The following is a 23886-nucleotide window of genomic DNA, read 5'->3' on the forward strand; positions in this document are numbered from 1 at the left end:
GGGATGGGTTATCAGCCTCAAGAGTATGCTGTTTCATGCCATATGAACTCTAAACTGCAAAACTGTGCTGTATAGTTAAATGGTGAACAATGGTTTGAGGCACTTGCCTCAGACTTCTTTTATGCTTGCACTTCATTTGGTCCTAGCTCTCCAATCAAATATTTAAACTTTAAATTATACACAAAACTTTCTCGCTACTCTAAATGCAATGTATCACCCAGCAAAATGCTGCTGCTGGAAAGGTTCTCCGATTTTACACCTGAATGCTCATGGCATTTGTTATTGTCACACTGGCTGCCACTTAGTACCACATGTAAGCTGGCTGATTTTCTTCAGAGTGCATGCCCAGTGGTAAGGAACACTGCTTGGTATCTGCATGGTCTTCACATGCTGAGAAGGGTTATAAAATTAGTTGTATTTTTAAATACAAATTTGTAAGCAAGAGGTAATGTATTTTTATTTTGTGGGAGTGGTAGAATTGCAGGGGCAAAACTGTGGAAAGTGACAAAACTGGCACGCTGTGGATTGCCATAAAGTCCTCCAGCAGATCCCCTCACTAATGACGCTGTGGAGTTGGTGGCTTTTTCCTTTTCAAAAAAACCCTGAGAAAGTGCTTAATAATAAGCACATATTAAAACAGTATTAAGTTGATAAATGACTCACACAAGCATCAGCTAATCAGTTAAGACTGAACACACAGCCTAATAGTGCTGATTTGTATTCAGAAATTAAGATATAGGTACCAAATTTTCTCTCATCTGCACTTCAAGTGTATAGTCAGGTCATTTATTTCAGAGAAATACTGGTATGTACACAAGGTGAATTTGCATTATTGCATTAGTTTCATAGCCACACAAAATTTTGCAGATATGAGATGGTCAGAGGAAAATTGTTTTAAGCTGTAGTCTTCAGATAATTCTATATAAGGCTGTACAGGATGTTAACTCATCTGCACCAGTGAACACATAAACACGCACCCTTAGCTTCCTGACTTTTCAGTTCCTACCACACTTTAACATTGTTTGAACATTTTTATTTCATTGTTCTTCAGGACTCACATTTCCTCCAGGATGCTAGTTCTGCCATTCATTTTTCATCACAGACACTTTCCATCTCTCATGGAACTTTAATGTTTGAGGGGAAAGGTCTAAGCATTAGACGTTAATTCATTAGGCTTTCAAAAGCCACGTTTGAACCTTTGCATGGCAGACTTTGTCTTTCATATGTCCCTGAAGAAAATGTGCACTTCATGCTGTTTTTAGAAAGCAACATTTCCAAGCAAACAAAAATGTTTTACAAAACAAAGTCTGATCATGTGTGTCCTGAGAGTAATTGAATTTTAGTGCCATTTGTACATACATAATTTGGGATTAAAGCTGTATGTATTTATATCATGACTGTTCATGAATTTCAAATTCCTAGGCAATGAAACTAGAAGCAAACAGCATCTTGGTGTACTGCAAACACAACCTTTCTTCCTTCAGTGAAGCGAAAGGGGAAAATGGCAAGAGAATTATTAGGTTGGATAATTACAGGAGAAAAAGCAGAGTTTGCTTGATTTGTTGTTTGAGAGTTGGCATGATCTGAAGCTGTTGAAGTTTATTTAAAATGCAATGAGCTTTTGTACTTTAGAGTATGCCAAGAGTCAAACTGGTCCAATATTTTCTGATGGAACATTTCTCCACTGGGAAAGGTTTATGCTTTGGAAGTGTAACTTTTTATGGAAACATCTTGCTTTCAGCAATTCTCTTGATGCAGCGTGGAACATTGAGCATGACTGGGCTGGGCAGTTTCTTATCGGCCCCCGTGTTGGCTCTCTGGCAGCCTGCCAAGGTGCTGGCGCAACTCTTCGAGGTGGGCTTCCAAGGACCGACAACTTCTGGCCTGCCAGACTCCCAAACCCTAATTCCTGCTCAGCACTCCTACTGCCCAGAATTTGCTGGAGACAGTTTAGTCTTGCTAATCAGGGGAGAAATAATCTCTTTTTCAAAATCTCTGGTTTAACCCCAGCTGTTCTTGTGTTTGTGGTCCTGCTGAGGGCAGGGCCCAGCTCTGCAGAATAACATAAAATTGGCATTTCCAAACTGGCCCTGCAACCCCCGCCTCATCTCTGCTTCTCGCTACATTGATCTACAGCTTCATTCAGATGTGTGATGCAAAACATTTAAATGCTGCTCTTCAAGATTATTCATTTTGACAGCTCCAAGCTCTGAAAAATTACAATGTATGCCCCATCTCCCCCAGACTGTGAGACTAGATCACCAGAGGTTAAAACCAGGGGTGGGTGGGTGGGGTGGGGCTCTGTTTGTTTAGTTTGCTTCTTGGTGATTCGGCCGCATGGGTTCACTTCTCTCTGTTTTCCTCTGCCACTGCGAGGGTCTTTGTAAACATCCCACAATGAATGGGTCATAAGCCAAGCCCCATTCAGATGCTAAGCAATACTGACACATGTAATAAAAATAAATTAATTAATTAATTTTAAAAAAAGCTTCTTCAGTCCAAAGTGATTTCCAGTACACAATAAAACACAATTGATGAAAACAACCACTTTGAGACATAGGGAGGGATAAGGAAACAGCAACTCAGATTTATTGGATATAATAATTAGCAGACTTAGAATACCAACTACTTGGCTGTTGACACATAACAATGAATATTTATTGTTATTATTTATGAAATAGGCTTCCTGAGCCATATTAGGACAGTATTTTGAAAGTATTTAGCCAGTTAAAGATGCAAAACCCCCACGAGTTAGACAATTCGCATGTTTTGGGGAAGACCATAAGGTACACCTAGCTGCTTCTTAGCTTGAACTGTTTTAGAAGTCTGCCCTCTAGTTGCCTATAAGAGTTACTGGTCACAATGCATTATTTACGTAACAGTTTTAACTGTGATTAACCTCTCAAGAACAACGATTTCATCTTCTCTACCAAAAATAAAATAAAACTAAAATTAAATTAAATTAAAGTAAATTAATTTAAATTTAAATTTAATTTAATTTAATGATAAAATAAAAATAAAAAATACCGCCAGCAATACATGGTGTAAAGCACCTCGATTCAGCATTAACCCCTTGGGCAATGTTTTGCACTAGAATCATAACGTAGCACTGGTAAAAACACAACTTCATGTTTTGAAAAACAGCCTTTATTAATGACATAGCAAGCACAAACACAGAAACAACTGTCAGAAAAGAGCCTTTTGCATTTTAGCACTTCTGACTGCTGAAGGAGCAGCAGGGTATGCCTCTCATGTACATTACTACTGAGGGGGGGGGGAAATAGCATTTAACTTGTACTAATCCCCTTCCCAGAAGGACAGAGAGAGATGGCAAGAAATGCCCAGCTGCCTGTGTTGGTAAGCACAGAAAGCTCTCTGGCAGTTAAAAATCACCATAACAAAATAACAGCAATAAAAAGGAGCCCCAGAGTCAGTGCAGTGCCCAGCAGGGCTGTCACAGAGCAGTCCTGCTGTCCTCTGGCCTGCAGCCTCAGCCTGCTTGCCCAGCCAGGCCGCAGCAACAGATAGGGCTACAATGGAGTTGTTTCTGCAGGTGGATTGCTTTGTTTCCGAGGCAGACATCAGGGCAGCAAGCACTCTGCCAAGATCCAGGTTTATTTTAAAGGGATTTCACCAGCACTCAGACAGGTGAAACCTGGCATGGCCCAACACACTGCACCATGCTGCGCGACAACTAAATGGGAACATGTGCCCAGCAACGACAGGGCCAGACCTGTCAGCTAAAGCTCTTCCAGTGGCCCTTCCTGAGGCACCAGGGCAGAGTGGCCTCAAATGGGAGGCTGGTGTGGAGCCATGTGTCTCACCCTGTCAATGTGGCAATGCTGCAGGGCCGAGGATGGGGAACGCGGGGGTGTCAGGGCTGGGGCAAGGCAAGCACCACCACTTGTGAAGTAATACTCGTCACTGAGCTCTCTTTGATTGATTTTGTTGCTGTTAATGCAAGAGCAGCAAGTTGTTTGATCTTGGAGACACTGAGAAGGGGCTCCTCTCCAAAAAAAGGAAATAGAAATCTCAGCCTTCTCTATCTCTGGGCAGCAATATCCAATTTATTCGTCATGAATTCTGCCTCTTCTGTCACCTTACCCAGGCTGTAATGCAGATAGCCCACATTTGACTATCTGTGCTACTTACAGTTACTAAAAATGCTGCTTTCTCCTGGTCATATGGCTTCTTCTCAACAGAATTCATAATGTGTCAGTGTCATTCTATATAAATATAGTGCACATCTGATATGTCTACAGATAATATCACAGCACGACTGAACTATGATTAATCATGGTACTATTCATCCACCTGTTTTACTTCAATATAATTCTAGCATGTGCAATAAAAAGGGGGCTGAGACAATGGTCCTATCCCTGCAAATATAGTTAGAGAAGAAATGGAAGTTAGGTATGGTATTATCAAATATCAGATCAGGACTGGGAGGTTTCTGTGCACTTTGCAAATACTATTTTATTTTTTTTAATGCTTAGCACTTAGCATGAAGCAAAACACAATTAAAAAGTAGAGCAAACAGAAGGAAAAGGATGTGTGATAAGACAGTGATTGCTAGCTGCCAAAAAACAGGAAACAGTCTCTCTAACCCACATTCTCTGCACCCTCTTCTGAGTATGTAACGCTCTTGTTCTGAATTTTGAGGCCCCCTTGCCATAGGGAAGAAAGAGGTCTGAACAGGTTTGTGAACTTTAACAGCCATCTTAGACACAATTCACAGGACTTCTTCAGAGATGGATAGGCATGAAGCCATGACATCATACTAATTATGCTAATTTAATTTGGCATTAAACTGACTGTATTACAAAACTGTGTATTCTGACACTTGGTCTATTCAGTATACGCTTAATTCCTTGCATTATCTTGTTTCCTTAAAGCTACTGCAGGTCATGTGGTAATTATTTCTTCTTTCGAAAGCTTATAGTTAATATTTTATGCATACAGATACACTACATATGAAGCTCTTTCACGTCAGTAAGATATATATATGCATGTTGTGTTTATAGTTTTTCATTATTTATTACAGCTTCCAATATTACATGTTTTATTGGAAATATTACATGTTTCATTGGAAATATTACATGTTTTGGAAAATTTGAAATATTTGAAATATTACATGTTGGAAATTGGAAATGTTGGAAATTGGAAGTATTGGAAATATTACATGTTTTCTTTTGTTTTCTACTCCAAAACATAAATGAAGGCATTGCAGCATGTTTTCTGTACAAGACTGTACTGACAATATGCCTTTTGATTTTGCCATCTATAACAGGCAAGCATTTAGAAATGAGGTATTAGGATTGACTGGAAGATATACAGTAAAACTAAAATTTTCTATGACATCCTGTTTCACAACACAAAATTTGTTTTTGGCTAAACAAAATGAAGAAAAAAAAAAAAGTATGTTTTCTACATGAAAATAAAAGGAAAATATGAGAGGAATGAGCTGTTATTAAAAACAGGCTTCTAAGACCGATTAACTTTTGATTTTTAATTTTTACCAATGTGATCCACAGTTTCTGTGGAAAAGATTTATTTTGCTCAATTAGCTCTGCAGACAGGCTTTTCTCAGGATTTACATAAAACAGTTCCTTTTGGAGCATTCATGCAGCTGTATCAGTATGTGTCCTGGATCGGGTTGCAGAAAGACACAGAGGCACATTCACTCTTAACAATGAACAATATGCAATTCGCACATACAAATTTGGAGTGGGATTTTGAGAAGCACACACTTAAGTGTTTTAAGAGCATAGCTCCCACTGAGTGGCAATGGGATTGTGCTCTTCATTAATGGGGGCCAGAACCTTAGTGGTTTAACTGCCTGTGGTGCAACAGGGACCTAGGTGTTTCCCTCCAAAACTGTGTTCCTCAAAACTGTGGTCTAACTATACCATAATCTCAAACTGTGCTCGAACTTGTCTACAGATACCTATTTTTTTTCATAAACCTGCTCAGCTGAGTAATGGGGAGACATGTAACACTGAGCAGCACCCAGAAGCGTGGTGGGTTCCCACAGAGACCTTCCTCTTCAACACTGACCCTGTTGCATCAGGCTTTGTACAAAACGCAGCAGCAGCCACCCTGGCTTCTTTTAAAGCACAGTTTGAGGAAACTGTTGCTACATGAATTAGTCTTAAGACAAGGCATACAGCAGTCCACATGCTAAGGCACAGGGAAGCAGGTTTCCCTACTGACAAATGAACTCCTTGTTAAGCTGCCGTCAGGCTCACAGTCTACAGATTAATTTTAATTCATTTCTGCACAGCAGTCTTGCTTTAGTTCAAAGTCTAGAAAAGGCTCCCCCTGCCAAGGTAGTCTCCAGTCTCCACAGAGGCAAGAAATGTGGGGTTTAATCCTTCTGAGGAGAAGAAGGAGTTGAACTGCTTTATTCCTTCATCCTGGGTGCATGTGATAATCGCTGAGCCAACGCAGAAGGGAGGGGCTACCAGCACATGCCTTCTCTCGCTGTGCTTTCAAATTGTTCTGTTTATTTTAAAGAAAGTACTCAGGTACAAACCTGGAGGAGATGGTTCACACTCCAACCCAGTGTGAGGGTTAATGGCTCCTGACTCAGGATGTTGCTGAAGCCCCAGAGAAGAAGACAATATGACTGTTTTCAATTATTTTTCTATTAGCTGTATCTAAACAGCTCTCAAGATGCTGTTTAGATCCTAAAGCCTCAAGATGCTGATTGCAGAAGTGGCTCAAGGATTCTTAACAGTGTATGCAGCAACATCTCCTTGAGTTGGCAGGGGTGTAGGCTTCTGCAGTGCAGGTTTCCGAGTGGACCTATGTGAACAGAGACACCAGGGGCTCTGGGTGAGAACTGGGGACTCTATCCTGTAAACTCTTATGTCTCCTTATGGCCACTTGCCTCTTGGGAGAGGCCAGGACTTGGCCCTGAGCAATACCAGTGCACCTGGCAGCAGAAGACAAGGATGGCCTTCCCCCAGGCCTTGAGACACAGCAGTCAAGGCAGGAGTGGCCTGGTTCTGCCAGGTCAGTGCTGTAGGCTCTGGGACATCTACTCTCCACTCATATCTGCCCCATCACCTGTGTATGTATGGGGCATTAGCTCCCCATTGGCTTCCCTGTTTAATGGTGCAGGCAGCCAAGCAGTAGGTGTTAAACAGAGGGTAGCTAGCATCCAGGCAGTTTTGTCCACTATACCATTATGCAAGAGAACCACCTCCATGGCAAAGAGAGACTTTGGGACATGAAGAGCTTTCAGTGTCTCTCTGAAGGAAATAGGTCCACAGCAGTGTGGTACGTAGTTCTGCCATCCTCCATGGCTACCAGAAACTGCTGCCTACATAGATCACTGCAGGACAATGAAACTTCAGCTCGAGAATGAGGCCTTTAGCCTCAGGTCAGCTCAAGCTTCTCAGGGATCCAGTCTTCAGTCACCTCCATAGCATCTATTAAGGTAAGGCATTTATGGTGTTGGAGCTAATTGGTCTACTTCTCATCTTGCCTCAGGGAAATAGATTTCTTTAATTTCAACCAAACTGCAAATGACTTCACACTTGGACATGTGATCATGTCACCCTGCAGCTCAGCAAGCTGACAAGCAACTGAGCAGTGCTGTTTGGCCAAGCTCAGCCTCTTATTCACTGCGTACATGAAGCTGAACATGTACATCCTCACCGAGGTTTCATGCTCAACAGCGATTCAGGTGTTGTTTACTAATGCGTTTAACTGCAGTAAGTTGGCAGGCAACTGGTTTGCCCCTGAAATAATTGTTCAAACATCTAAAAGGAAATCTAAGACATGCATTTAGCACAGATGTAAAATAAGAAAAGAATATACAGAGCAGAAAGGATTACAAATGGTTCTATAATTCTATAAAATCTATGTCATTGCCTAATTTGGTACTTTTTGAATGATGGGCTTAAACTTTGAAAGAAATATGTGAGGTACACCCATCCAAATTAACTTTATTTTCAGCAAAGGGAATTGAAAAACAAACAAACAAACAACAACAACAACAAAAACCTGCAAATATGCTGTTTTTCTTCAAAGGGAAAGCCTTTCTTGTCTTAAGGACAAGAGAGGAAGATTTCTCTCCCCTCCCCCCCCCCCCCAAAAAAAAAAAAAAAAAAAAAAGCTTCTATTCAAACCCTGAAGAAACAGATCAATTCAACTATTTTCAGACAAAACTACAAAATCAAGGAAATTTAGAAATACAGAAGTGTAAGATCTGATATCCTTAAGTAGATGCTCTGTTCAACAGAGGACATACTCTATCCCAGTATTTGACAGTCTTTTGGAAGGGTACTGCACTCAAGAACAGCATGATTTGCAAACACAGAAACAAATAGAGGCTTGCTTTTCCCTGTGTTCTCCCTATTTAAGCTCAAATGTTCAGTTTCAAGTCTTCAGATTTGTATTATCTTCCATTTCAGCACACACTTTGTGTTGGTTTTGTCTCATACACAAAGGCTGTACCTTTCAGAGCCTTGAAATAACACCATCTAGCTACTGTCATCACGTCCTTCCCTTAGAACAAGAGCAGTTTGGCTTGGGGGAAGCTTTTTGTTCTTTGATGTTTCCTCAGCAAAAGCAATTTTGCCATCTGCTTGTGTACGCCAGTACTACTGCTACACTGCTGTCAAAATGCACTCATACAGCAGCTGACATGGGCCAGTTAGCCTGCTTCTCCCTGGGTTCATTTGTGAGCAAGCAAGGCTATTGCCCTGTACAGCTACTGCCCACTTCTTCCCTAAGTGCATTCAGTCGCAGCAATTGTTCATGCCAAGATTACATTTCTGTATGGTGAAAGGCTCTGTAAGGCCATGCAGGAGGAACAGCAATTTCAAGACAGGGTTTGCTCTGAGGCAGCAAACAGGAACAAAGACCCAGGAGAACTAACAGATGAAGGACTCGATTTATTTTTTTAACCAATTGAATAACTGCATTATTAAATTAAAAGCAATGCTATGACAACTCTACCAAAGTGGGGGCGTGAGGTCTGAGCACCAAGTCTGAGGGTTTTATTCTGCTTTTATTGAATTCATATCCCTATATGGAGCTCAGCCATTTGTGCAAGAAACAAGCACAGCCACACTAATTTAACCACTAAATGGAGAGACAAAATCCCAGAGTTTATACTTGTTCCCAAGTTTAAGTAGAGGTTAGTTCAGCTAAGTTTCATTTCAAGTAGCTACAAGCTGCAGCAAATCAAATGCGAGAAACAAAGTATGACTCATGGGAAATGTTTATTTATGTTGTGTAGTTTGTTCTCCTAGTGCATGGAAATACATTGTATTTCAGACTGCTGCAGCAGGTCAAGGGGGAATTAGGTGGTTAAAACCAGAGCAGATAGGGAGAGCAAAAACCAGGTATCTACAGAATAACCTGCAGAATAATATTTCCTCAGTAGTGCTGCCCAATAGCCAACAGAAGTTGGAATTACTGTCATGGTGAGCTCTACCTATTGCTGCCATTATATGATGCTATTTTTTCTCAGAAGGAATTTGTAACCGAGTGTGGAATTGAGATAGCCTTGACATTAAAAAGCTGTATTTTTTCAAAATAAGGCACTTGTAGATGGTCTACTCCCCGACGCAGATGACAAGGCTCATGCAATATAGAGCCAAAATCCTGAATGAGATGCCAAAAATTCCAAAGCATGGTGATGCAGTAATTTATGTGGTTCTTGAGCACAAGGCTGTGAAAACATAATTAGGTAGTCTCTTATCAAATGAAACGAATAAAAGCTATAAAACAAAATGATGAGGCACTAAATTTAGGGGGAGAAAATTCATTTGATTATCACATCAGAGCCATGATGTTTCAGACCATACTGTCAGCTTAATTGGCTACAATTTATGTAGGTCTGATAAAACCAGCTGAGCTGTTAATAATGTAGGAAGTTGCACTTCATGTATTCAAAAGCAGTTAGCCCTTTTACTCTGACGGAGGCACTTGAAAACCCTTGTGGCCAGTTTTAACCCGTAAGGTGAGTGACTGGAATTATTTGTTATTTTGGGTTCCATATGACACCTGTCATCACAATGTCTGAGGGCACCACACATACCGAAAGCTGGCAGGACAGTTTCTAGGTGCACAGAAAGAGCATTGCCTTCATCTCACTCTTTTGTACTGTTCAGTACCATCTCTTTCCTGCTGTCCAAATGGTTTCTAACGCCCGTGGTTCCTCATTAGCTCTGCGTGGTCTCCTGTGTGTGTGCCTCAGGGGAAGCTCCATCTAAGTCAGAGGGCATACTCCAAATACTAGGGTCTGTTCTCCAATAACCCAAATTGAGGCCAAAGGCCTTAGGGATTTCTAAGATTTCCAAGTAGAATACATGCCAGTCATACTTACTTTTTAATTTTGTGATTAATTCATACTCTCTCTTACTACATATAGCAGAGAGAAGCAAGAAAAAAGCCTACTGACTGTAACCCATCTTCACACTTCACCAGTCTCTCTATATCTGATAACTTCAGGGAGCTTCCTGCCTTTTTAAGTTTCATTTTACGAGTGTGGAGCCAGCAATAGTATCCAACTCAGGAATTCACTGAAAAGTTTAGTTCTTACAAAATCTGTCAGGAGCAGCACTGATGGAAATGGGATTATCTACAAGGGAGTGTGACAGCAGAAGTTCAGGGCTAACTGATCAACAGAGGGATCACACAAAGCAAGTACTGACAGCAGAGACTCGTTTTAAAAAAAATTAATTTCAGCTTTCCAACCAAATACTTGGACCTTTCTCCCACCCTGAAGACTGATGGTTCTCATCTGAGAAAGGAAAAGAGATTTGTGAGACCAGATTGCCAGTGTGGGAAGTATTTTGTTACTTTAAGAGCATTAATGTGTCAAAGTGAGAGGCTCAATGAAGAAATTTCTTCTGTGTGTTTGTTGAGGCCTGTTGACCTCTACATGTCTGCAAACTCTCTGAGTGAGCCCTGAATATGGCAATGGCAGAGTAGTAAATAACACGATCACGTTGTAAAAATTAATAGAGGCTTTCTGTCACACTCGGGCTCTTGGGAAAAATGAGAGCACTTTGAGTTACTACTTTGTGCTTGTCTCTTCCAGTAATAAAAACACCGTGTTTGAAGACATAGCTTGGAAAAGAAATATACTTGTTTTGCATATTTAATGTTTTGGAAAAAAAAATCAATTTTTGTAGCTTGCTTTGGAGCAAAATGTTTTCTGTTTTTATGGGGTTTGTTTTGAAGTTATTAGTTACTTTTCAAAACCACAAAATATTTTTTTTTTCTGTGTAACTACTTCACAGGAAAGCATTTGCTGTTCAGAAGAACATTCCCTGCTCTTTACTCACTAAAATCAGTCTCCAAATGCATACCTTTAAGCCCTGTTAGGCATTTAGAAAGCAGCCTCTCCAGCCCATTTACCTGCTCACTTCCATCATTTAACAAGTGAATGTGAAGGCAAACTCTCCTTGATCTGCAAAGGCCCAGGGAACCACATGCTGGGGCTTACTGCAGCATTTCAGCAGTGGTAGAAAAGAGGCCCTCAGTTCATAATGGACATCTGCAGGCCATGTTAGAGACAATGACCTAACTCCTTAATTTTAAACACAGAAATTCTGGGAAATAAAACATAACTCTTCCTTTCTCTCTCGCTCTCTCTCTTTTTTTTTTTTTTCTTGAGGAGATAACATGATTCCAAAGGCTCTTCTCATGTCACTGGGGATCCCAGTTTTCTCTTTTAACAGAAATTTCTAGCTCTTTTGTTTTAAAGTCCAGAAGGATGACATAAGTAGACTCAGGGGAGAAAGAAAAAAAAAAAAAAAAAACCTTGGAAACTTAGTTTCTTAAGAAAATTTTATAAATGGAAAATTGCCTCGCAAAATTGATGACTGGCCATGAAATCCCCAAGCACTCCTAATCTGGAAATTCCACCACTGAAGAGCCTGGTTCTGACCTCTTTGCACCTTCCCTTCAGGTATTTATGGACAGTGATGGGGTCCCCTTCCAAGCCTTCTCTGACTTGCAAACAGATTCTTTCTCTTCACCCTGTTGTTCCCACTTGTGGTAAGGAAGGAGATCTGAACTCCTTCTGATCAGAACTTCCCAACACCCTCTGGATGAATTTCCATTTCTCACACAAGCTTTGGCTAATTGGGCTTAATCACATGAACACAATTTCTTAAAATCGTGGGGTTGTTCCAAGAGCTTACAGTATGTCAGAGGTCCTCTACTAGCGAGACACTGGCTATGTTTGCTGGAGAAAACATCACTAACTTTGCTTGTTACTGTACAGCAGCTTAGCCATGATCTTCTGGTCTACCTGAGCACAGGAATGAGACGCAATCACTGAAAAGTGTATCAAACCAGTAACATAAGGAGAGGTAGATGGCTACCATTCTAGTGAGATGCAGTTTAAAAGCAGTACATAGCATGAAACTGTTATTAACATCCACCGTACTCAGTGGGCAAAATTATAATGTGTATTTTTAGACCAGGGTAATTGACATTTTTTGCAAATAATAGTGACACCAAGGAACATCTTTTAGTATGGATATAAGAGCTCTATCCTATAAGGGACTTCTGTTTTTTTCCTTTCCTCTCTCTTTCTTCTCCAAGTGATGCCAATTTCAGAGGTTGCTCTGCTGACAAGACTCCTCTTTTTTGTGAGACAGGATTCCCAATATGCTGTAAAGGAGGTAATGCTGCAAGTCTAAGCTGACCTGGGGAGCTGTTTGTTCTGATGCCCTCAAAACACAATTCCCATGCTGACAACAGAACTAACATTTGTTGAGCAGTTCTGCTCAGGAGAATTCCAGGTAAAGACCAGGGCTTATCTGCAAGTACTGGCTGTTTCTCATACCATGAACAGGACAGGCACCCTGTTAGTGGGCAACAGCCCAGGCATAGCTTAACAGCCTTGTCTGACCAAATTCTGAGTACGTTTGTAATTGGGATCGAAATGAGAGCTTTCCCCAAACATGTCCAGAAGACAATGCCAGAGTAAAGGATATTGAAAGAATCCAAATATTCTATGAGTTCCGGTACTAAGTGGCTGCAATTAATATAAACTATACTTAAGAGAAATGACAATTTTTTGCTCAATCATTATTTTCTTGTGCAATCACCATGCTAGTGGTAATACACATAAGGTATCACAACAATTGGTAACAAATCACAGCCATAGCAGGCTCCTTCTGTCAAATTAAATGCTTCCTACAATGGCTTTCTCAATAGGACATATACTTAGCTGATTAGTGTGTGATATTGTGTTGCTATTTTATTTTGTGTATGTTTCATTCTTATGCATGTAGAATTGTGCACGTACAAAGGGAGCAGAAAAAAAATGTAGATAGAGAAAATGAAAATGAATCACAACTCATTTGTATACTAAAACTGACTCTATCAAACTCATCGTCTACAGCTCCGTGGAAGAAAAAAAAATCATTACGACAAAGCAGAGTATGCTAATGAGTTAATTATAGATGATAGACCAGCAGTAAGGGATGACTACAGGAATATCTTAACTGATAAGCACTTTATGACCTTCACTGGATCCAGCTTTACGACATTTTACTAATTATATCCCTCCCACAAACTGTTAGACTCACAACTATGATCTTAATAAATCTCTCGATATTCCCTAATTTGGTGAAAGAGCAAAACCAAAAATATTTAACAGAAGTTACTCTTTACTCTAAACTACAAATTATGCAGGAGTAGATTTGTAAATAATGGACCAACATATTGTTATTCATTTTTTATTTTTGCTGATGGGTTTGCACTCTAAAACCAAGCAGGAAAACATGGATCAATATTTAAACAAAATTGGCCATGATGACTTGCAATTTACTGAAACTATCCATTGGCAAATGATAATACTAAAGGAAAGTGTTAAAAATAATTGCTGTAGTTATAAAGCCTTTGATATTTTTGACATTTTTATATTTTTGATACTTTTATGATATTTTATTATAGAATCACAGCATAATGGAAATTATCTAGAGAATTTGGAGTTATTCCATCAGTTTCAGTGGGTACCTACAGCATACCATGAGAAACATAAAAAATACCAACAAAGGGAAATCCCTCGACTGTGAATATCTGAAGAGTTTATTGTACTGATGTGAGAGATAATTCATTTCCAAACAATGAAATCCAAAGAATGTACTCATTTATCAGTATGCACTCTGCACAGACATATTCTATTGACCAGTCAATGTAGCATTCTTTAGAGAGTATCACATTTAGAGGATGGTCAGTAACCCCTTCCTGGACATGAAGTGACGTATCAGGCAGATGTGAGTACGGACTTGTTGCAAAAAAAAAAAGATTATCTTCACTGGCTTGGAATGGACAGTCATAAAACAACTCACTGACTACACCACATTTTATATAAGGCTGCAGGCCATGCCTAAAACAACGGAACTGATGAACATCCTCTATGGGAGACAGTCCTTAGATTTAGTACCTTTCCAGGCTGCTGGATATGGCAAGTGATTGATTTACATTTCAATTTTATGTAGAATTCATGCATATGCTTAGTCCTGCACTTCAACTAAAACTGAACTCCTAGTCTCTAGTGAGTACCGTGTCTGAAAATCTTCTAGAAATTAAGTTTTCAGATGTGATCTGTGACTGATCTAGACCCAAAATCTAGAAAGCGGTATTTCTCACATTAGCCAGATAATAGGTAAATGGTGATCATGTTTAGCATCATTGCAGGAATATTTGGAATCAGAAACACTCCACTGTTTATCTCCTGGGGGAGACACCTCCAATCAATCACACGCACTTACACTTAATGGCTGAATGCGTGTAACCTCTGACCACCTCCTGCTCCCAGCTGGACAATGTTATTTCACACAACCATTCCCTCTTGCCACCCTCCTGTATTTCAGAGTCCCCTCACCCTTTGCTCCTTTTTGCCCTTTCCATGAATGATGTGATCAGCCATCCCATCTGTGTCAGCGTTGGGACCTGATAATCAAATACAACATCACAAGAAGGACAGAGACAGAAATGACTTCATAATGACCTCATAGCTTTCACTTTCACTTTGCTGATCTTCCTGTAGAAATCTTTTCTTTACAGTGAATCTCTGCATGTGCCCTAAATGTTTTTGTCAGACTCTCAGTAAGCTAATTACAAAATAATAATTTTAACCATTGAAAATAGCAATCACCTGAGACTAACTATGGGGTAAAATTTCTATCTAAATATCTCCTACACAAAAAAAAAAAAAAAAAAAAAAAAAAAATCTTTAAAGCCTCACATTAAAAACTCATATTTCTCTGGGTACTGCTTTAGTGCGATGACTACAATGTTACATTTTACAAAATGTTAATTTTCCTTTTCCCAAGTTTCCTGAAGAGAAAGATTCTGTTGTGCTTCAAAAATAACATGCACATTATGGCAGAGCTGGTTAAAAGTAAGAAAAAAAATATATATTTTCCTTCTAAATGGCATATTTATGCTGCACATAAAAAATAAATTAATGTACAGTGTGTATTGGGACAATTCACTCAGATTATACGCCATTTCTTTCAAGATTCCTGGACCGCAGCACTTCTGTGTTCACAGAATCCTTTTGCACTGCTTTTTATTTTCTCTTCTTTAATGTTTCTGTGCAGTAAATTCCAGACGATGTTCTTTTACTCAGCTTAGCTCCTCTGTCTCTCTTCATGATAAAAAGGACTTGTATCAGGCACAACTGGCAATTCATATGACTACTCTGTGACACAAATATCTTTTTCTTACTGCAGTTGTTTGTGTTTCTTTTTTTGTTTGTTTTGTTTTGTATTGAAACTTCTCTATACAGCTGAACTTTCATTATAACTGCATCTTTACTGACTCAGGCTTTTCAAAGAAAATAAAATGATAATTTCATGGATGGAAAATATTATTAATTATTTTATGGCTCAGAATGTCAAACAACAGAGGTTTATTGGCCTTGACTGAAATCAGATTAAAATAATTCTGAAATTGGCGTTAACATGCAAGGCCCTGCACTTGGGTCAGGGCAATCCCAAACATGATTACAGGCTGGATGACAAATGGATAGAGAGAAGCTCTGTGGAGCTGGGCTTGTGATTCTGGTGGACAAAAAGCTCAACATGAACAAGGTATGCTTGGAGTCCAGAAAGCCAGCTTTATCTTGGGTTGCATCAAAAGTGTAGCTAGCAGGTTGAGAGAGGTGATCCTCAAAGATATGTTGCACGTCCTTGGGTGCCGCAAGTAGTACTGGGTGCATTTGTGTGATCAAATGCATAGAGCCATTACTATGTTAGCTTTGAATTACAGAAATAAAATAATATCCAATCTCTAGTGTTCCAAAGAAACTTTTTAAAAATACTGACCTACTTGTCCCTCACTGGAATAAAATTATTTGCATTGTAATATATTTATCTGTAGTTAGTGTACTGAAATACAAGTTCTGTATTCAGTAGAACTGGAACTTGTGCTTGTGAAGCAAGAAGATGGTAAGATGGTATTTGTTAGCTGGCTTCAGTATAATAGCCAAATACACTTTTTTTTAGGTAGGTTAATGGGTGCATGTATGTTAAACACGTATCATCAGATACAGTCTCCTGCATGCTCCTTTTTTGAAATAAAGCAGAATTCCAAGGATTATGAGATCTCTTCTACACATCATATTTTATCTTTGAAAGATGGAATGTGATTCCAGGTCCTTTTTATTTTTTGAAAAGACATCTTTTGACATAAAAATGTTTCTGGACCAGCTTGCTTTTCCTAGAGCCATGCAAAGAACCTCTCTTACTCACCTGCTTGTTCCAACTACTGTTCAGCTCTGGGGACAAATTTCAGCTCACTCTTTATGTTCTGAATCTCTGATAAGTTGACAGCAGGACCTGGAAGTTTCTTAGCTCCTGGGAGATGTTTCTTTTCTTTCTCCTCCTCTGTAGCAGGAACACTCTGCACGAAAGGATATCAGTGACCTTGCTGCTGCAATAGAAAGCTCTTGAGCATGAGCATAGGTCAGTTATTTGAGAAACAGAAAAGGATGTTTTTATACTAAATTCAATCACAATGGAAACCTCTGAGGGGAGGGGGGCAGGAAGAGATGGATAATTCTGTTGGTTGTTGTCTTGAATGTCTAAACACCTTACAAATATATTTAGAAGGTGCTCGGTGTAGAGGAATATGGATCTTTTTGTAAATGGGTAAGAATTTACAGTGTCAGATTGTTAGCATAAAATTAACAACTGAGTGATGTATTAAAGACAGCTCCCAGATCTTTCATTTTTTAGAGAAAGAAAAAAAAAAAAAGCTGAAGAACCATTTTTATTATCCAATTTCTTACAGCCTCATAGGTGCTAGCCAAATGGGGAAGAAAAACGTCACACATTTCCCCAGCTCTGGAGACCAGCTACAGTAGGTTATGGACCCCAGAAGCTCCATCCAAGCTCAGCTTGAGTTTATGTTTAATTTTTCTTAACCTCATTGGTAAAAACAGAAAAAAAAATTGTCACTATATTTCAATTAAGGTAGTCCCTAATGGCTATTTTGCTGACACTGTAAAAATAACAGCACTTAACAACAGCACTTAACACAACAGCAATCATCTCAGCTAATTTCCTGATGGACCACAGTTTTTCACCCCTTGGTACTTCCTCTGATGTACTATTGCTCCTAGGTGAGGTAGAGCATATTTTAGACTATTTCTGTTCTACAGTGAGCAATGTTTTGAAGGAGTAGTTTTCTAGTAGGGAGTTTAAGGTCTAGCCAATCTATTCTGTATTTTGTACAGCTAACATACAGGGGGAGTCATGTAGGATTAGAGGTGAATGAATATTTAACTGCCAGTAATTTCACAATTATTTTATTTTATTTTATTTTATTTTATTTTATTTTATTTTATTTTATTTATTTTATTTATTTTATTTTATTTTATTTTATTTTATTTTATTTTATTTTATTTACTCTGTGAATGTCCTCTTGGGATAGGCTTTTTGTAGTTTGGAGTTAACTTAGTATTTAGATTTATTAGCCTGTGATCAGTCGGTTCCTAATATTTAACTTCATTTTTAAAATTTCCAAGTTATTTGTCGATTCCTATTGGTCAGTAAAAACCCTTTTTGCTATTGACTAAAGGACTACATAGTAATAAGGAAGCAGACTTTTACAATGTCAAGTAGCAAATAAACAAAGAATTTTAGAAAACTGACAGTTTCTTCTTATCTGATCTTTCAGAACTTTCTATAGATCAACATATAAAAGAAAACTGCAGCAACAATTATGCTGCTTGGCTTATTAAATTTGTATTATCTTTTCCCACTTTTTAGCTAATATGATGTTAGTTAATACAAGCTACTATTAATTAGCACCATTGTACTATTGTTTCTGTTTTGATAATTTAAGATCCCAGTCAGGAGTCCTGCCCCAGCCACCACACATACTGTTATCTAGCTTAATGATCTGACATCTGGGAATGGCAGCAAAGCACAACACAAGAATAATTAGACTGACACAAAAGGTGTTTAGACGGATGCACAAAATTGTATCAGTAGTCAGAGGTGTCATGAGCTTGTTTTGTTTACATTTACAGTTTTCCTGCACAGCTTGCTAAAAACAAAACAAAACAATCCTAAACCATCCTAAAAAGAACACTGTTCTTACTAGTACATAGCAGACACCATGTTAAAAAGACTTTTTAAAGTCCTTTGCTGTAGCATTCCTTCTCATAGTACAAATAGTGCAAACTTTGATGATGTTTTGGAGATTTTGCACTCCATAAATCCACGTTAATTTTCCATCCCAATCTCAGGTGTGTGATATTTATGACTGCATCTCTCCCTAGATCACTCACTCTGTGCACAAGGAACTGCTGAGATCAGACCTCAGCCTTCAGTTTTATTGAAGAAAGTCTGCAGATTGATTTAGATGTATGACAAGAGTTAACAAATACATGCATGGAAATGCTCTGACTGAAGAAAAGTTATATTCTGAAATTCCTACCTCCCATTTCTTGTCCATGTTAAGATATCCTCTCCTTTGACCTTCAGAAATATGTAGTCCCCTCTGACCACACCAACCCATTGAGTAAGAGCCATATTTCCCTCATCTCTTTTGCCAGAGTTTTAAAATATGGAGAAGAATGCTAAGGACTGTTAGCAAAAGGTGTATTAGTCTAAGGCTGCTTTAAGGACTCACAAGCTTTATCTCAAAGCTTAACAAGGCGGTAGCATTTTTATTCTATTCATATGAGAAGATCTGTCTCTGTAGTCTCTGCTCCCACTGGTTTGGTTGAATATTGGCTATATAACTGGGACCAAGAACTTTTATTCCATAATATCTGTCTCATGGATAGCGTTCACATAATTGTAAAGCAAAGCAATATTCAATTACCCAACCAAATCTAATTATCAGCACTTGTCATTTATTTTATTTCTCAAATACCACCAGAATTCACTCAAACATTAGTTTCTGCTTAATAACATGTATTCCTTCACCAGTTTAATTACTGCAGAGAGAATGTGGCTTGATTTCTTTCAGGGGAACAGTATGTGTTTAAGGTCACGTTCTGTTTTGTTTTGTTTTCTTTTAAATCTTCTTAAAAAGGAGTTAAATTGGGCTGAGTTTGTTTTCTTCAGAGTAATTCTCTGTAAGCAGAGCACTATTTATATCAAATATGTTGAAATTCAGAAAACAAACCTGTCTGATTTAGACTGAAAAGGAAGAATTAGCTATTATGCAGCCAAAAACCGTCACTGATAAGTGCCTGTACCAGGTTGGAAGAAGCTGATGATTTGTCCAAAGCAAACCTGACTGTTTCTAGTTGAGGGCTGCACCACCAGCACTGTCACTGTGTGCCTGGAGTGAAGGGGCTAGTTCCTTCCTTTCTGGCCCTCAGGGCTCTGCTCAAGGCTCCCTCTAACCACAGCAGCCCTGCTTCACCCAGAGCATGGCTGAGAGTCTGCCCAGAAGAGTCCTGCCAGAGCCAGCCTGGTTGAACGGGTCGATCTGAGCTTCTCCTGCCCTTGTCTTCAAGGAGCATCAGTAGCTCTGGCCCAGCAAGACCAGTTTTGAAATGGGGATTATGCAGCCAGACTAAGCCACCTGGCTAAGAAGCCATAAGCACCGTCTTACTTATGTCTTTTTCTTATTTGCACTATTCCTGTTTCTTCACTGTTGGTTTTAGTTCTTATTTGTTATGGAAGTTCTTAGTAGATAAGATGCTTTAATATCATCCAGAAACATGGTATCTGTGATCAATGTTGACTAAAGCATAAATTTAACTCCACATTCAAAACTCAATGTTAAATACTCCCTATAAACTACTGGCATCGGAGCACATAATTTAATCTGTCAGGAAGTATTTTCACCCTTCTGCAGGTTTACAATTTCTGGTTTTAATTTGCAAATGTATAGTCTTCACACTCAATCTCTACTTCTTGATAAATAATCTCAAAAGGTCTCCAAATGTTGGGTTTGAAAAACTGTCCAATATTGATAAGCTGAAACAATAAATTACACCACAGGGCAGCAGGTAGTAATAGACCCTTCCAAAGCCTTCCTATAGCTTTTCCTGCTGTATTTCACCAAATCCAGTCTAGATAAATACTGTTCATGAAATCCTGACAGCAGATATCATCCTATTGCTTAGGTAGAACTACATACCCTTGAAACAGTTCCTATAGAGACCTCAGCATCAAAACCAGAATGGTATATATAAGGAGTCATTGATAAATGTCCACTTACTCCCATAAATGATCACTGTATGTCAGCTGTGGTACCTAAGATTGGTAGGTAGTGCTCTGAGGTTGATTTAAAGGCTGTCTTACATCAATGGTAGGGATTCCTTTAAAAATAAAAATCAAAAAGCCCCCTTTTTTCTTACCTCGTCCACTTCTTCAGGTGTTTGTTCTTTTCTTTTATGAGGGTGGCCTGCACCAGGTCGAAATGCTCCCATTGGGATGTTAATATTAGCCTGTGAAAAGGAAATGAGGATGCATATAACAGCAACTGATAGAGAGATGCACAATGGTCAGTGGCAAAACTCCAAAGGGGTGCAACGAGGGTACAGACATTATTGTGGTTTCTGAGCACTTACAGCATCATCACAATACTCCCATGGTGAGAGCAGAAAACATTGCCTATGGAAGAACAGCTAAATTGTATCTGTTTCCTCATGTGACCCAGCCTGGCTTATTTTAAAAGTCAAATGGTGTGATCAACTAAATGCACAAATTATACCTATTCTTATCTCATGATCTCAGAAGAGAAGCTGCTTGTAGGAAATGTCATCAAAATATCATGACTCCCACTTGTAAAACCAGCGGGTGAATCGGTAATACTGTTGAGAGTAAACAGAGAACCTTCAAACAGCGACCTGCTTTATTGTCATTTACCATCTGACTGATTTGCACAAAATGAAGATGAACAATCCCCTCCTTCTGCTCAAATCCTGGCCCTGCAGATTATGCCCCAGGTTGGGTAGCCACAGGAACACAGCCCACTCTTCGTAGTACCAACAAATGTTCTGGCAGCAGCAATACAGCATCAAACAAATTAAGAATCCATTTGCCAAAAAATAAACACCTTTCATTTTTTTCATTTTTTTCTCACTTTTGTTTATGCATGGTGATGTTACCACTTCAGTGGGGCTGGCAGATGTCTGTAGAGCTGTGTATTTTATAGACAACTGGGCATTCATTTCATATGCTTTTTCACTGAGCTTTAGTTTATATATTGCAAAACCTTTCAGCTGCACTTATTAAGTTCCCAGGAGACAAGGCATTTTCAGCCTCACAGTACTTAACCCATTATTTCATTTATGAGTGGAAAAAAAACCTGCTCTGCTCTTTTTAATTTTAAGCATCTCCCCAGCCAGGTGCTGGTATCTCCAGTCAGCTGCTTTTTTTGGAATAGGAAACAGTTTAGTGCTTTACAGAGAGCGTGGCCATACAGGTTTGCAGAGCTGAAATATCAGAACCATTCCCAAGACAGATCGTTCCTCCTGGTGCTTGTTTTGAACTCAGGCATCCATTCCCCTTGGAGTCAATAAAGCAGAAGTCAGCCTCCCACTGCCACCTGAGGCTGACCACAAAACCCTAATTCTGGTCCTTGCATTTCCAACTGTGACTAAAAATGGTTCAGGAATAAAAATGAACGAAGTGCCAGACTGCTAATTAAATTAAATAAGCCATTCTTTGCTCTGCTTCAGCATTTTCAGAGTGCTCTGTGTCACACTACAGCGGTTTGATCTATTTTATCTGCAAAGTGCGTTCACTTCTGAGTTTGGACAAGACATGAAATATTAACTTGGTAAAATGAGCAGCCTTTAAAATATAGTTTAACACTGTCTGGATCTGGTAACACCCCATACTATAACACACAATAAATTAAAATATATATTTCTAGTACAAAATTAAAGTGTGCCTAATTTCCTAGCAGCTCCTGACCAGAGATACCAGAATCCTGAGCCATAAATCTCCCTCTTAATCCAAGGCCAGTCCATTCCTATGGATAAGCAGCTGTGTTATGGGTGAGTGATAGACTAAGTCCTGTATGCCAGTGCGGCTCTGCAAGGACTGTGTTGTGCTGTGATCAGCACAAGTGTGCTGTTGTGTTTTTTAAATCCTCTTCAGGGCTCTTGCCATGTGGCTGCTGGGATGGAGATACAAGTCTTAGTGACCTCTTCCTTGCCCACTTCCCCATCTGGTAATAGCACATTTTTTGTTCCACACTCCTGAAACTGTAAATTATAATTGCTGTAGACAGACTTTGTAGATGTGGTTATTATTTTTAATCACACTAATTCTTATTGGGCTTGCATCTTTCTTTGTTTCTGGAAAGTGCCTACCATATTTTGGATGTCATTGTAGTTTTCATGAGTGGAAATGTGTACTCATCTACTCTGCTAAGATCTTTCTGAATGAACTTAAGGAAAAATATCTGTAAGCATGAAATACAATATAAATTTATAATTTGTCTTGATTAAACTGATATTTAGAGATTTGTTGGTTTGTCTCTCTTTTTATTTTATAGAGAGAAGGCATCTAGATTAGGAACTTCTGGATCTTACACTACTGGTAGCCAAGCATGAGCTTAGGGACTCTGGTTTTCTGTTACCCCAAACTACTCTTGGGAACCAGCTGCTACCCTTAGCTCTCTCACGTCTGTATTTAGTGGCTGTGGGCATGTGAAACCTTTAGTGTATGCCCTGTACAGTCAGAAAGAAGCCACTTCTCACATGGAGTAACATCGGATACTTCAGTCAGTAAGGTGGCATTACATTTCCATCGCTGTAGCACTATGTTTATTCTCCAGGGGATGTTGGTCCTACTATACTAGCACCTAATAGCAAAGGATCCTAATATATGAATCATAATATAAAAAAGTAATGTGACATTTTGAGTTACAGTTCTCAAAGTGCTCAAAGAGAGATAGGTATCAACTCCAGGGCAAATCTCTCTGCTGGAGCAAACTTTGACACAATGTTTAATAGATTTATTTAAGTTTGTGCAGTAGTTTTCCTTGGGATTCAAATTGTCTTTGCAAAAATTGAAGTTTCTTAAAATATTTAACTTAGTGCTTAAACTTAATGTACTTTCTTAAGAGACAAACTAGAAGAATTTATTTACATTTAAAAGTTGGAAGGTCATCAGAAAACTAAAAAGGAGTTCTTACTTAAAGGAAAAGAGTAAACCGAATTCATTCCTTAAAAACAGTTGTACATACCTATGAAGTTTAAATGGAAAATGTAAACACTTTTGAGCTAGAAGTTATCTACAATTTTTCATTACTCATACAAACATTTCCATAGTCTCTATATGAGGAACAACAATTTCAAGTGAGTGAAATCAATGGCTTCTGCTAATCTCAAATGAATTAGTATGGTAGCTTGAATGTCTCTTTCAGTACTCTCGATGATGATGATGGTCAGCATTAGCATTTTTATGTTGC

At 39.0% G+C, this 23886-nt stretch overlaps 1 protein-coding gene across 7 annotated transcripts in view; it reads right to left on the reverse strand.

The window, feature by feature from the left end:
• Positions 1 to 23886, reverse strand: part of SMPX (small muscle protein X-linked) — a 39628-nt gene that overhangs the window by 11065 nt on the left and 4677 nt on the right. For 3 of the 7 annotated variants that reach the window (XM_082784444.1, XM_082784445.1, XM_082784450.1), the window contains exons 3-4: positions 20819 to 20908; positions 16743 to 16893 (exon numbers count right to left, since the gene is read on the reverse strand). In XM_082784444.1, the coding sequence (XP_082640570.1) occupies positions 16756 to 16893; positions 20819 to 20908 (228 nt within the window). In that variant the 3' untranslated portion in view covers positions 16743 to 16755. The other 4 variants (XM_082784448.1, XM_082784449.1, XM_082784447.1 and 1 more) reach the window with 4 other exon arrangements.

The sequence above is a fragment of the Aythya marila genome (assembly GCF_965140915.1).
Source record: "Aythya marila genome assembly, chromosome: 1".
Taxonomy (NCBI): domain Eukaryota; kingdom Metazoa; phylum Chordata; class Aves; order Anseriformes; family Anatidae; genus Aythya; species Aythya marila.